The sequence below is a fragment of the Gopherus evgoodei genome, chromosome 8 (assembly GCF_007399415.2).
Source record: "Gopherus evgoodei ecotype Sinaloan lineage chromosome 8, rGopEvg1_v1.p, whole genome shotgun sequence".
NCBI classification, from domain to species: Eukaryota; Metazoa; Chordata; order Testudines; family Testudinidae; genus Gopherus; species Gopherus evgoodei.
The window spans coordinates 45,963,375-45,978,243 of record NC_044329.1 but is presented as its reverse complement, the minus strand read 5'-3'; the positions used below and the strand labels follow the sequence as shown (position 1 = coordinate 45,978,243).

The following is a 14,869-nucleotide window of genomic DNA, read 5'->3' as shown; positions in this document are numbered from 1 at the left end:
CATACTGGCCTTCACTCTCCTCTCCTCTCCCCCTGTTTCTGCCTTTCTGTGCTGTTCCCTTCCCACTTGCCCTCAGTTTGAGCTTCCACCTTTCTGTGTGGATGGACTTCATGTATGAGAGCCTCTATTTTCCCTTTTCTCCTCTCTCTTCAACTGGCCAAGGAGGGGCTGAGTTTGTCAGAGTTTTACATTGCTGCCCATTCCTGTAGTATCTTGGAACCTCTCCATCTGTAATCTATTCATCTGCATAACACCCCTGTAGGGCAGGGCTGTTATCCCTGTTGTACACATGGGGAAACTGAGGCTCAGAGGTACTATGAATTGTCCCAGTGTTGCACACATTTCTGTGTAAAATAGATAGTAATACAGTTCCTTGGGGACTTGTGGTTCTCTGGATCATTTTGGAGGTAAAACCTCTATGTGGAGTAGAGCTTTTCATTTTACGATGGAGTCGCATCATACGTGCATTTAACTTACGTGAATTCAACTATACGCGGTTCCATCTGCTGGCTCCTGCCAGCCGGGAGACGCAGCCCCGTTCAGCCCACTGCCAGCCGGGGGTTCCGTCCATCGGGCCAGCAGTGGCTGAGCGGGGCCGTGTCCCCAGCTGTCAGGAGCCAGCGGATGGAACCCCAGACTGGCGGCGGGCTGAGCTGGTCTGGGGTTCCGAGCGCTGGCCCAGCTCAGCTTGCTGCTAGTCTGGGGTTTTGACTGGTTTTAGAACCTAACCCCCGCGTAAGAAGCGACATTTCTGTGTTTTACTTGTTTAGGTTTGTTTTCTGGGATTTTGTCCATGGTTGGTGTTGGGGGTGCGGGGAGGTTGGCTGGAAGAGGGTGTCAATCTTCTGCGTCCTTTGTATGATGGAACATGCATATGGGTCCCCTCTGGACCCTTGCCAGCAGGAGGGATTGCTAGAGGGGCCTTTGCTCTTTCACATCTGCTCTCTCTTAGGAGCTGAGTGCACTGCCTCGCCAGTCTCCAGTTTGGTCTGACGTGGGACCCTTTGCCCCCTTTGGCAGGTGTTCCTACTCCCAGCATGGAGCGTGTGCTGCTGAAATGATAAGCACGAGGGGGAGGAGCTATGGAAGCTAAAGACAATGTTGGCACAAGAACAAATGGAATAGTGGCCATGAGTAAATTTAGGTTGGAAATTAGATTTCTAACCAGGGCTTTGGAGTTGTGCTCCAACTCCAGGCAAAAACCTGCAGCTCCACTTCTCCGGAGCTGCTCCGCACTCCAGCTCTGGGCTCCGCTCCAAAGCCCTGTTTCTAATGTTCAGAGGAGAGAGGTTCTGGAACTGCCTCCCAATAGGAGCTGTTGGGGCAAATGACCTAACTAGTTTGAAGATGCAACTTGATGAGTTTGTGACCAAGGTTATATGACAGGGCCTTCAGGCCCTGTTCATGCTGTGCTTGCAGGAGCAGCAGCCAGGGAATGAAACCAACACAGTGTGGGTCAGTTTCACTTCCTGCTCTTGGTGGGGCAGGAAGTGCAATGTACAGATGTAGGAGAGACAAGGTCCTCCGCTCTTACTGGGAGTATAGGATAGGACGCACACGGGAAGGATCAACTATCTGTTGATCTCCTCACTCCCAGGTGTTTCTAGTAGCACAGGAACGTGCTTCATGTAGAGCAGCACCCATTTTCCCAATGACCAAGCAAGAGAGGAATAAAATGGAGCAGGCGTGTCAATTTCACACTTGCTGCTTTCGCATGCACTGTAGAGGGCAGCCTTGTATGTAGTTACGGTGCCAGGGCATGGGGTGGGGGGTGTGAATTGCTCACCAAATTATCCCCTCCTCTTTTGTTCCAAAAGATTTTCCATTAATCAATGGATCTCGTAAAGGAAATTGACTAGGTTCCCTTCACCTATGGCAGTGGCCCCCAAACTTTTTTTATGTCATGCCCCTCCCCTTACCTATAAGTAATCTGGAGTAGATAAGGGCTGAGTGATGCTCCCTCCCACCCTCCATGGGGGCTGGCCCAGGCCATAGTTTGGGAACCATTGACCTATGGACAATATTGAATTGGAGCAAAGTAATAAGGGTGGGTGCAGAATCCACTTAAATTGTGGCCTTTCACATCTGATCTCTTCCGAGACCAGAGCATCTCCTTGCAGCCTGGCATAACTCATGCTGAGGAATGGCAATATCTGTGATGACGAGGACCATCCAAAAAAAAAAAGGGAAAAAAGAAAAATCAGGCATAGACAAAACAAGTGTGGAGAGTTAGGAGGATAACTCCAAAGAGTCCCTGTTGTTCTCATATGAATAGAGGATCTGATGGAACCATGCACACGAAACACTGAGCCAAACTGTAGAGTTGTAAGGATTATACATTGCTTCTAGGAGAAGTCATACCTAGGAGCTATGCTGGGAGGAGGTGTCTGAGAGAGGGCTCAGTGAAGCAGGATCTTCCCCGAGCATGCAGGGAGGATGGGCTTCTTTCTGGCCAGCCCAATATTAAAATCCAGACACTAAGGCTTGTGTCTTGATATTAACACTTGTGTATTGCACTGATTCCATCTGTAGTTTATACAAGGAATTATTTCAATGCACAGTGGTATTGGATCACTAATGACATCAAATAGCACAAGAATGGGAGGATTACCCGATTAAATTAATAGGCAGCAGGTTTACAACAAACAAGGAACTACTTCAGACAACATGCATTCAACCTGAGGAACTTGTTACCATTGTGAAGGCCAAAAAGTATAACACTGTTCAGAAAAGAATTAGGGCATATCTACACTTGCCATTTTAAAGCAGAAAAAATCCCTTTTTTGCTCAAAAGCCATGGGAGCCTCTATACTTGTTAATGACTTTTTGCAGTGAAACTCAGAAGTTTCACCGCAAAAAGAAAACCACTTTCACGAGAGGCATACAGCTCTTACTGGTGATGCTTTTGTGGTGATGTGCAAGTGAAGACACATTCTTCCTGTTCACACAGCTTGTAGCCTCTGGAGGATGTCCCACTGTGCCTAGGCAACCACTCTAGCCAGCAGCTCTGCTGCTCTGACGCCAGGTAAACATACATCCACCCTTCCTCCTGTAAAACCCTGGGAACTTTGAAACTCCCCTTCCTGTTTTCTTGTCAAGTGCTCACTTATCTGGCCAGGTGACAGTGCCTGCTCCATGGAGCATGTGATCTGCTTGGAGCCATGCTGAGCTACTGGAGCTTATCAGTGTTTGGGGAGGAGGCGGCTGTGTGGGAACCCAGGACTCATAGACTTAAGGTCCGAAGGGACCATTATGGTCATCTAGTCTGACCTCCTGCACAATGCAGGCCACAGAATCTCACGAGCCCACTCCTGTAACAAACCCCTAACCTATGTCTCGAGTTACTGAAGTCCTCAAATCCTGGTTTAAAGACCTCAAGGTGCAGAGAATCCTCCAGCAAGTGACCATGCTGCAGAGGAAGGTGAAAAACCTCCAGGGCCTCTGCCAATCTGCCCTGGAGGAAAATTCCTTCTCGACGCAAATATGGGGATCAGCTAAACCCTGAGCATGTGGGCAAGACTCACCAGCCAGCACCCAGGAAAGAATTCTCTGTAGTAACTCAGATCCCACCCCGTCTAACATCCCATCACAGACCATTTGGCATATTTACCTGCTAATAATCAAAGATCAATTAATTGCCAAAATTAGGCTGTCCCATCATACCATCCCCTCCATACACTTATCAAGTTTAGTCTTGAAGCCGATATGTCTTTTGCCCCCACTACTCCCCTTGGAAGGCTGTTCCAGAACTTCACTCCTCTAATGGTTAGAAACCTTTGTCTAATTTCAAGTCTAAACTACTTAGTGTCCTGTTTATATCCATGCCCATGATCACCCCCCTTCCCACAAGACCCATCATCAAACTGAAGAGAGAGCTGCACTATGGGATAGTTGCTGTCATCTGTGATGGAAGTGCTGCTAATGTAAACACTCTCTGATGCCTGAGGAATTGAGTACACAAACCAGCCCTTTCACTGATTCCCAATCATAATATATAATAATTGGAGATATACCCATCTCCTAAAACTGGAAGGGACCTTGAAAGGTCATTGAGTCCAGCCCCCTGCCTTCTCTAGCAGGACCAAGTACTGATTTTTGCCCCAGATCCCTAAGTGGCCCCCTCAAACACTGAACTCACAACCCTGGGTTTAGCAGGCCAATGCTCAAACCACTGAACTGTCCCTCCCCCTCCAATCACTGGAGAAACTTACAGCTGAAAAACTCTGCAAGTGTAGAGAAGTTCATGGATGATAGGTCCATCAGTGGCTATTAGCCAAGATGGTCAGGGATGCAACCCCATGCTCTGGGTGTCCATAAACCTCTAACTGAGATTGGATAACAATGATGGGTCACTCTACAAGTTGCCCTGTTCTGTTAATTCCCTCTGAAAACATCCTGGCACTGGCCACGGTCAGAGACAGGATAATGGGTTAGATGGACCACTGATCTGATCCAATATGGCCATTCTTACGTTCTTAATAGCTTTGACCAAAGCAAAGTAGCAATATGTGAAATGTGACACTACTTTCATCTGCTTGGCATGCCAACAGCAGGGGGCAGAGGGAAGAGCTTAAATCCGTGTTTTTCCATTTCGGTGGCCAGAACTGCTTCTTAACTTTTAAAAGAAATCATGAAAACAGCAGTTGACAAACAAGTAGGAGTAGGTCTTCATAGGCAAGAAGTTGTAAAGTGAAATAGCCAGCATACTTGAAAATGTGCGATTCTAAATTTTATTGATTATCTGGCTTAAAGAACTTGTAGTTTTTTAACCTAGCTTGTGGGTCAGTAGTCTGTACTCTGTTCTCCGATACATGAAAGGAAAAAGAAGAAATTCATCCCAAGGGCATGCTGTACCTCCAGGGTGCTCTGCCTTTATATCCTTTCCTTTTCCAGGCATAACTCATAGCTGCTTCTCCTGTGTTCTTGCTTGCAGGTTGTGTACCTTGACTTTAAAGAAACTGGTCGTCTTAAAGGAATTGGATAAGGAGCTCATTTCTGTGGTCATTGCAGTCAAAATGCAGGTAACTTGCATTTAATACTTAGCCTACCTTTAATGGTAAGTGCAACACTACAGCAGCAGTGTTAACTGCTGAAACGTCAAGAAATGTGAAAATTAAAGTTGCATTTTGTAATGCATGTGTACAAGAAGATGATCACCTACTATTCCACTAATACAATATGCTGTTTAGGTAGCTGTGCTGTGTTAGGTATGTGAGTAAGATCTTGACATTTTTTTCCTTTCTTGTGTACTTCCACTATCATAGTATTTAAGTATTTCTTCACAGGGTGAGTTAGACTTTCCATCGCTAAGGCCAAAAGTAGCTTTATATTATGAAACTGAGTTTCTATTGCAAACCCTCGTTCTCCCAACTTCATCAAAACTAAAACTCAACCTCTTAACCTGTTTTCCATGCTACATCTTGTCTCAGGGCAGAACAGAGGTTTTTTCCCTCCTGGATAGCTTAGGGCCAGTCAAATGGAGCTACAGAAGGGCAGGAGTTAACATGCTCCCTCTTGCACTTCCAAAGGATTTTCCTTGTGCTTTTTTGCTTCCTAATAACTACAGAGTCACTTATCAACTGCACTGCTACAGTAGTCCTGGTAACAAAGTGGCTTTTCATAGGTTTCAAAGGGGTGCAAAATGCAAGAGAATGGATATCACTTGACTTTAAAATAACATATATATTAAAGTGTATGAACTTGCATTGTAAGTGTTTTATATGGACCTGTAAGTGTCTAAATTAATGCACTGATTTTATACATACTGTGTACATGCATCAGTGTTCATGTAGGCAGGAGCCAAGCTGCGAAGGAATGGGGGCCATTCCTGGGCTACTTGTAAGCTCAGCCCAGTGTACGGGGATTCCTGTCACTGAACAGTGCTTAAGCCTTGTTTAAAAGCTAAGGCTATTCCCAGGCATAAAATCTCATTAATCTTGAGCTGAAGTTGATTAAATCTGCTGCTGCAGCCAAAAACCCTGCAGAGAACTTAGTAGTTGTGTCAAAAAAAAGTTTAAACTTAAAGGGTTCACCTTACAAGAAGACCCAGAATATTCAAATACAGAGCTACGGATTCAACCAGCTGTCACTGCCACTCTGAGAGCAGCAAGAAATGCTGCTCCAGCCTCATCTATGCATGTTGAGGCTATCAAATCCTCATCTCCAGCAGGGCCTAGCAGGTCTGGTGCTATTTGGGGTACTGATTCTGCCACTTCCTCTTTAAATCAAAAAATGTTTTCCTCACAGATTTCCTTCATCCCCTCCCTTCTCTAACGAACAGGCATCCAAACAGCTTTGTTAGTTCCTCGTGCCCTTCCAGAATGAGGGAGTTCAGTTCCCAGAACCCCTATGCTAGGATATCTGGAAACAGATTTCAGTGCCCATATGAGAATGGTGGTGGAGGAAAAACAGCACACAGCTGCTAGAAAAGCAGGAAATACAGTTAGTGAAGTTAATCACACTGCTCGCCATTCCTGTGCAGCACAGTTCAGGTTATATGGCCACGAGGAGGTGGGAATAGCACATATCTTAACCCTCCCTATCAAAAACTGAGCATATCTTAGGGTGGAGGTGGGGGGGGGGAGGGGAAGGGGCTTCCTGGTGCTCCTCACAGCCCTCTAGCTACCAGTTCCCATCTGTGCCCCTAATAGAGGTGAAGGAAGCTAGCAGTTCAGGACTGTGGGGATTTTAGGCACCAGCTAGAGGGAATATTGGTGGGAGGCAGAGCAGGAGCCCTGCAGTGCCTACCCTAAATGGGTATCCTGAGCAGGAGTGAGGGGCTCTGTACTTCCTTGCCCTCAGGAGCCAAGGGATTTATTGAGCCCCTTCTCACAGGTGAGGAAGGGGCTTGTGGAGAGGGGTTCCAAGGCTCCTTAAGCAGCCCTGGAAGGTATACAAATGGGCATGCATAGTCAGCCCATCTGGGGCTCGAATCACTTAGTTCTGTTCCACCACTCCTGCTCCCAAAGGATGGTCCTGTCACTTACATGCACCCTTCCTGAGATTGAGCAGCATGTGAACCACACACACAACACCATGGGCATGCCAAATTTCAGGTCTGAAGAGGCAGGTGTTTTCACTGTAGAGAGAGTTTTTTTTCCTTAAGTTTAAAAATAAATGAATAAAAACCTGTGATGTAGACAGTAAAACAGAAAAAGTAGCAAATTCCTAGAAAGTATTAAGTATATGGGTAAAAAAGGGCATGATGGAACTAGTTTGAGTACTTCTCTGGCCTCTGTCACCATAACATCTGCTCACCTCCCGATCTTTAATGTGTTTAACCTCACAACCCCCTGGTGAGGCAGGGCAGGGCTGTTATCCCATTGTACAGATGGGAAACTGAGGCACAGAGCAACTAAGTGACATACCCAAGGTCCTGCAGGAAGGCTGTGAACCCCTGCTCGCAAGTCCCAAGCTAGAATTGTAACTACCGGACCATCCTTCCTCTCATCCATCGTTGACCTGGCCTTGCATCTCCAGATGGCCTTTGTAGGGGATGTGGTGGCTACAGCTACTGTTTTGTATGTGGGTGCCATTGAGCTGACCTTGTACTGTCACCTGATTACCATCCACATTTATTTTGTCCTATGATGAACTAATGGAAGGTGGACCAGTGTCTCTGCAGCACCACATGCAGTCAGTAGGTTTGTGGTCTTGACATATTTGAATATTCAGATGTGCTGATAAAGCTCTTTTGGGGTCACTTGGTGCACATGAGCTCAAGTTCCTGATACGAAGGCCGTTTTCAGATGTCAGTGATATCGGTTCGCCAAGTGCTTGAGCTTTCAGTCTAGTTACTTAATCCACTTTTTAATAAAGAGAATTGCAAAGATAGTGTTACAATCACATCTAGATTCCTGCCAAAGGACATGACAAACTTCCATTTTAGCTAGCCTCTTTGTCAACACCTCCCAGGCCTGTACCCGTCCTGGGGAGACCCTTTCGGACTTTGTTATTTAACAGCATTTCCCAAGACTTAATTGAACGTTCGGGTCCCTTTTGTCTGCTTTGAATACAGTGGTGTATTCAGGACGCAGCTGTGTTAGTCCTTTATTATAAGGCCTCTGCGTGGCATAACAAATAAAGCCACATTGTAACAACTAGAAGGAGCTCTGGCACTGACAGAACATCTGTGTTGATAACTGCCATGGTTGCAGGGCTGAGTGCCCCTCTCTCCCTTTTCTCAGCTGAGTGCACATGCTCAGGTGTCAGGCCTCTTGCTTTTACTTCTCCTGGGGTGGAATTTTCCAGTTCTCCCATTCTTAGATCAAGTCCTGGGATACAGCCCCCTGGGCATCCACCAATAACCTACAGGTCTGACTGAGTTCAGACATCTGCAGTTCTTCCTTCAGGAGTCTGACCAGTTGCATATAGAGACCAGACAGCCTTCTTAAAAATCCAAGTAGTGTTTGTTAATGGTAAAACAAAGTGTTCTGGGAGGATTTTAAAACTGTCTACACGCCCATCCCCTGCCTCCCCTTGCAGTCCCCAGGTAGTACTGTAGGCAAACCTACTTTCTTCAGACAGCCCTGATTGAGTAGCTCTCTTTGTTTGGTTTCCCTTGAAAAACTGTCCCCTCTTCTGAGGGTTCCTTTTAAACCCTGCATAATTCTTCTGTGTTCCTGGCCTTTGGCCCTTCTGTAGGCTCAACAGGAATCAAGCCTGAGTCCTTCCAGGTAATAGCTCTGCCACTGTCCTTTAGCAGCCCTCAAGTGTTTGCTGGAGTGTAGCTTAACTTGAACTCTTCTTCCTTCTTGCTTATTTTTGCTGACAGCCACCTGTAGAGTTGCACTAATATAGTCATACAGTTAGCACGTGCTATTCATAAATTATTAGTGCTGCTCCAGATCAGTCACATCAGCTCTCCCAGTCTTATTGCAAGTCTCAGTGTTGTGGTGTTTTTTCTTAAAGCCCCAGCCACCAAAGTCCATTTGATTAGGAGAGAATCTCACCTTTAATTTTAAAAGTGAAATTTATATCTTTAATGGTTGCAGAGAAGCTGGTAAACCTACCCTAAGCGTTCAAAACCCAGCAGGCAGATAATAAGAGTGCTCTATTTACTGGCTTAAAAATCATAAGATTATTTTTAAAAAGAATCACATGCTTTTTGAACATTTGGGGCTGGTGCTGCAGAAATATTGCTTATGCTACTACTGTATTACTAACTGCAAATATGTCCAAATTCCGCAATGGCCAAGTGCTTTGCTTTTCATCTGGGTAGATCTTTGTTGGAAGAGGGCATAGTCAATCTGTTACTGTTATGTTCACAACATAAACAGAGACAAGTTAGAGAAAAACGTATTCTTGCTGGAAGGCTGCAGTACAGCACAATATTTTCCTTAGATTTCAGAACAGTAACACGTAAGAACCCAAAGCCAGAGCAACAAAGTAGAGCGCTCCTGAAAACAGACACAACTCTCCTCCACTTTACTGTGAACTGTCTGCAGACTCACTGCAGCTGATCCCAGATTGTGCGCTTCCCTACAGAGACCCCCAGCCTGGCAGCAGGACCAAGAGAACCCCTAGAAATTTCAAGTGACAGCTTAGTTTTAAGTTTGCCATACACTATTATTATAATCACTTTGTCCATAGATCCCTAAAGAGAAGTTCCCCTGTCCTCAATAAATGGTACTAGTCTGGGGCGCTCCCACCATGTGGCACATGAGCCATTCCTGCAGCTACCTCTTTCTTTCAGATGAGGCCTCATCTCCTCTTTACTGGCACCCATGATGGCTGTTTGAATAGGCCTCTATCCCTGAACAGGGATCCCACTTCACTCTTGCAGCCTGTCTGCTGCTCAGCATAGAGCCTCTCTGTGTCCCTGCTCTGCTGGTAGAAGCTGCTGCTTCCCTTGGTGCTGCCTGGTGTAGAAATGGTTTTGGCAACAGGGGAGGCAACACAAGGGAAAGGGTGGCTGGGGGCAGGGTGTAGATGGTGTCAAGGAGCAGAGCATGACTAGCTTCAAGCTGGACTAGGTTTAGCTTCCATCCAGCAACACCATTGTCATAAACAGATAAGTAAGAGTTAATAGAACAGAAGTACTTCATATCTCTTTTGCCTGTAAAGGGTTAACAAGATCAGCGAGCCTGGCTGTCACCTGACCAGAGGACCAGAGGACTTTCAAATCTTGAGGGAGGGAAGTTTGTGTGTGTGCTGTTAGTTTTTTGGTGGTGGTTCTCTCTGGGTTCTGAGAGTGACCAGACATGCAACCAGGTTTCTCTCCAATCTTTCTGATACAGTCTTTTATATGTCCAGAATAGTAAGTACTAGGTAGATAAAGCGAGTTAGGCTTATGTTTGTTTTCTTTATTTGCAAATGTGTATTTGGCTGGGAGGATTTTAATTTGTACTTGTATACTTAGGCTGGGAGGGTATACCCAGTGTCTATAGCTGAAAGACACTGTAATATATTCCATCTTAAATTTACAAAGATAATTTTTACTGTTTTTTCTTTCTTTAATTAAAAGCTTTTCTTGTTTAAGAACCTGATTGTTTTTTTTATTCTGGTGAGACTCCAGGGAACTGGGTCTGGATCCACCAGGGAATTGTTGGGGGGGTAAGGGGGGGAGAGAGGTTAATTTCTCTCTGTGTTAGGATCACTGTCTCCTTTTCAGGGAGAGTCTGGGAGGGGGAGAGAGAAGGAGGGGAGAAGGTGAGTTTTCCTCTGTTTTAAGATTCAAGGAGTTTGAATCACAGTGATCTTCCAGGGTATCCCAGGGAGGGGAATCCTGGGAGAGGCAACGGTGAGGGAAAGGGTTTACTTTCCTTGTGTTAAGATCCAGAGGGACTGGGTCTTGGGGGTCCCTGGGCAAGGTTTTGGGGGGACCAGAGTGTACCAGTCACTGAAATTCCTGGTTGGTGGCAGCGCTACAAGTACTAAGCTGGTAATTGAGCTTAGAGGAATTCATGCTGGTACCCCATCTTTTGGATGCTAAGGTTCAGAGTGGGGAATTATACCATGACAACCATACAGTAGAACCTCAGGGTTATAAACACCAGAGTTACAAACTGACCAGTCAACCGCACACCTAATTTCGGACTGGAAGTACACAATCAGGAAGCAGCAACGGCGGGGGGGAGCAAATCCAATACAGTACTGTGTTTAAATATAAACTACTATGTAAAAGGGAAAGGAGCATTTTTTTCTGCATAGTAAAGTTTCAAAGCTGTATTTAGTCAATGTTCAGTTGTAAACTTTTCAAAGAACAACCATAATGTTTTGTTCAGAGTTCCGAACGTTTGAGTTATCAGCAACCTCCATTCCTGAGGTGTTTGGAACACTGAGGTTCTATCATCTTTTCACCACCCTGCTGTCTGCAAGAGTGCCCCCTAGTGATTGCGTCCAAACCTTGGCAATGAGCCAGGTTGCACTAGCCAGTTCCCAGAGGGTGAAAGGAACAAGCCTGGACTGATACTCAGACCTTTACCTCACTAGGTTTTGTTTCCGTGTAGGGCTCGAAGCGAATACTACGGTCTCATGAAATTGTGCTGCCACCAAGCGGACATGTGGAAACTGAACTTGCTCTAACTTTTTCACTACAGGTAACGTAGTAACAAAGTCCAAAGCGAATGTGCTCATCTGATTTTTGCATTAAACCAAGTTCTGATATACTTGTTTTAACAAATCTTAATGTAAATGTTCCTCTGAAATAATTATAGGCAGTTCTGGCAATGGCATCTGCAATCAGTGCTTTTTCATTATAAGCTAAAAAACGATTTGGATTGAAATTTTCCATGTGATGGAGTTTCTTCCTCAGGCTGAACATTTTGCAACATTTCAGCAAAAATGGTCCAGCCACTTCGAAGAGCAAGACTGGAGAAAATTAGGTTGTCTTTTCAATGTTAAATTCTTACAACTGTTTTGAGAAGCTCTTGCATCTCCATGCTTTGGAGCAAGCTACTTTCTCTGCTCACTCTCTTCCTACTTCTCTGGGGTACCCTTGTGGGAGAATAAGTGACTGCTCCTCAATTACAAGGAATGCCACACATGGAGAGCAGCCTCCTGGCTGGGAGCTGGCAGCCGGCCATGTGGTCTAGTCCAGCTCTTCCACTGACTGCTGTTAATTCTAGGCACTCAATAGCCCTTACCACAAACAAGGCCTCCTACCTTAGACTAGCATCATCCCCCACGTTTTACAGAAGGGAGTAACTGGGAGGCTGCATAAAATCCCTTCTGCTATAGTCAGGACTGGAACCTGCTTTAGAACAGGAGAAAAACAAGAACCACAGGCACACATGAAGAGTTCTCTGATTGTTAGTCACTTGGCAACTTTGGATTCTGCAAACGCTGTCCTTGCTTTTTAAAAATAAAGCTCTTAACGTTTCCCATCAAAGGGAAAAGATAACTTGGTCACCTTTCCAGAGCTGACCAGAGGATGGCAACTTATTACTATTAGTTATTCGTTCAAGTTGCAGAGGTCTGTTTGATGGATCTAAAGTTCCAACCTACTGATGACCTATGTTAATATCAGTAGGATGTCACATGATGGATCTTCCTTTTTCCAGTTTTGCTCTAAAAACCTAGGAAATTACTTACACACAAACATGCTACATTAAAAGAACATTCAGGCTGCAAATTCAAACTCAGAATTTAGGATATGCCTGAATTCAGGGGGACTGGTTTAGGGTTGCACAGGCCCATCTGTGAATATATATTTTTAGTCTCCAATTACATGATCACACTTTTTTTTCTGCATCACCCCTGCCTCATTCATTGCACAGGATGGATCGTGCTCTCAGGATGAATCAGGCCTGTGTAACGGAGGAGGCTGTATCTATAGGGCCTCTGCCTCGGTTGTTGCAGAAGTTGTTTAAGACATGATCTCTAATTACGTTCCTCATTTTCTTGGTGCCTGACTTGAGCTCTGTGGTCTGATTTGCAGAAGTGGTTTGAAGTGCAGAGCTGTGCTTTGAATGTATGAAGTAATGTATAATGCTAAGTACTCTGAAACATCAGGTCCTAGGCATCTCAAATTGGGGACCTAAAATTCATGGATACTCTTACCTTAGTTTCTTGATACCTCAGTTCCACATCTGTAAAATGGAGATAATAGCATTGCTCATTTCACAAAGGTATTGTGAAAATAAATTCATTATAGTATCTGAGTGTTTCACATACATTAGTCATGATCATCATGGAAAAGCCCACAAGGCAATTAATAATTGTATTTTCAGAGTAGGGTTTGAATAGTGTGGCCCAGGGCTAATTTACTGCATACATGGAACAACAAGGAAAAAACATTGTGTGGCTACTGATTCTGTGAGCAGAGTCTATCCTGTGGACTGAATATGGCACAGTAGAAATATTATGTGTTCATGTATTTAAATACTGTATCATAATGCATATGCCCAGGCAGGTCAAATTCTTGACTTTGCAACCTGGCTGTTCTTCTGTGTGTACTATATTCTTATGCGAGAAGGTGCTTTTCCATGTGTACAGACTCCATTTTAAATAAGTTTATTACTTCATAATAAAACCGGATCTTGCGTACTGACACAAACTCCTGGGGCCCAGCCTTTCCAGAACATGTGAACCACAAGGTGTTTTGCTGGGTATCCTGCCACCCCTGGGTCTCAGTGTGTCAGACACTTCAGAAAGGAAATTCCCATAGATGATACTTGGCCCTGAAGTGAAGGCCAAGAATTCTCAGCAGGAACAGCCATGTAGTTACTAAAAACAAAACCCAAATGTTGGAAGCCCAGGGTATTAATCCTGATAGCACCTCAGTCACACTGCCTGGCCTTGCTGGTGATGACAGGACACAACTCTGTCACCCTGAAGAACAAGCCAGACTATGCCAGGCCTGTCAGCACGTGTGAGGTGCAGGATTGGCTCTTGAGAGAGAACCATTGTGTGGTTAGTAAGGCTGTCAAGCGATTAAAAAAATTAATCACAGTTAAACAATAGTAGAATGCCATTTATTTAAATATTTTTGGATGTTTTCTACATTTTCAAATATATTGATTTTCAATTACAACACAATACAAAGTTGACAGTGCTCACTTCATATTATTATTTTTGATTAAAAATATTTGCACTATAAAAAACCAAAAGAAAATAGTATTTTTCAGTTCACCTAATACAAATACTGTAGTGCAATGTCTTTATCATGCAAGTACAACTTACAGATGTGGAATTATGTAGGAAAAAAACTGCATTCAAAAATAAAACAATGTAGGCTCTAAAGTTTTACAAGTCCATTCAGCCCTACTTCTTGGTCAGCCAATCGCTCAGACAAACAAGTTTGTTTACATTTGCAGGAGTTAATGCTGCCTGCTTCTTGTTTACAGTGTCACCTGAAAGTGAGAACAGGCGTTCGCATGGCACTTTTGTAGTCAGTGTTGCAAGATATTTATGTGCCAGATGTGCTAAATATTCATACGTCCCTTCATGCATCAACCACCATTTCAGAGGACATGTGTTGATGCTGATGACGGGTTCTGCTCGATAACAATCCAAAGTTGTGCTGCCTGATGCATGTTCATTTTCATTATCTGAGTCAGATGCCACCAGCAGAAGGTTGATTTTCTTTTTTGATGGTTTGGGTTCTGTAGTTTCCACATCTCGGTATTGCTTTTTTAAGACTTCTAAAGCATGCTGTGAACTTCGTCCCTCTCAGATTTTGGACAGCACTTCAGATTCTTAAATCTTGGGTAGAGTGCTGTAGCTGTCTTTAGAAATCTCACATTGGTACCTTCTTTGCATTTTGTCAGATCTGCAGTGAAAGTGTTTTTAAAACGAACAACAGGTGCTGGGTCATCATCAGAGACTACCATAATAGGAAATATATGGCAGGATGCGGGTAAAACAGAGCAGGAGGCATACAATTCTCCTTCAAGGAGTTCAGTCACAAATTTAATTAACATATTAT

General features: G+C 44.5%; 1 protein-coding gene across 6 annotated transcripts in view; it reads left to right on the top strand.

Moving 5' to 3' along the window:
* PACS2 (phosphofurin acidic cluster sorting protein 2) overlaps window positions 1–14,869 on the top strand; it is a 178,247-nt gene that overhangs the window by 52,642 nt on the left and 110,736 nt on the right. For all 6 annotated transcript variants that reach the window (XM_030574056.1, XM_030574058.1, XM_030574055.1 and 3 more), the window contains exons 2-3: window positions 4,934–5,021; window positions 11,451–11,540. In XM_030574056.1, coding sequence (XP_030429916.1) covers window positions 4,934–5,021; window positions 11,451–11,540 — 178 coding nt within the window. The remainder of the gene's footprint in view (window positions 1–4,933; window positions 5,022–11,450; window positions 11,541–14,869) is intronic.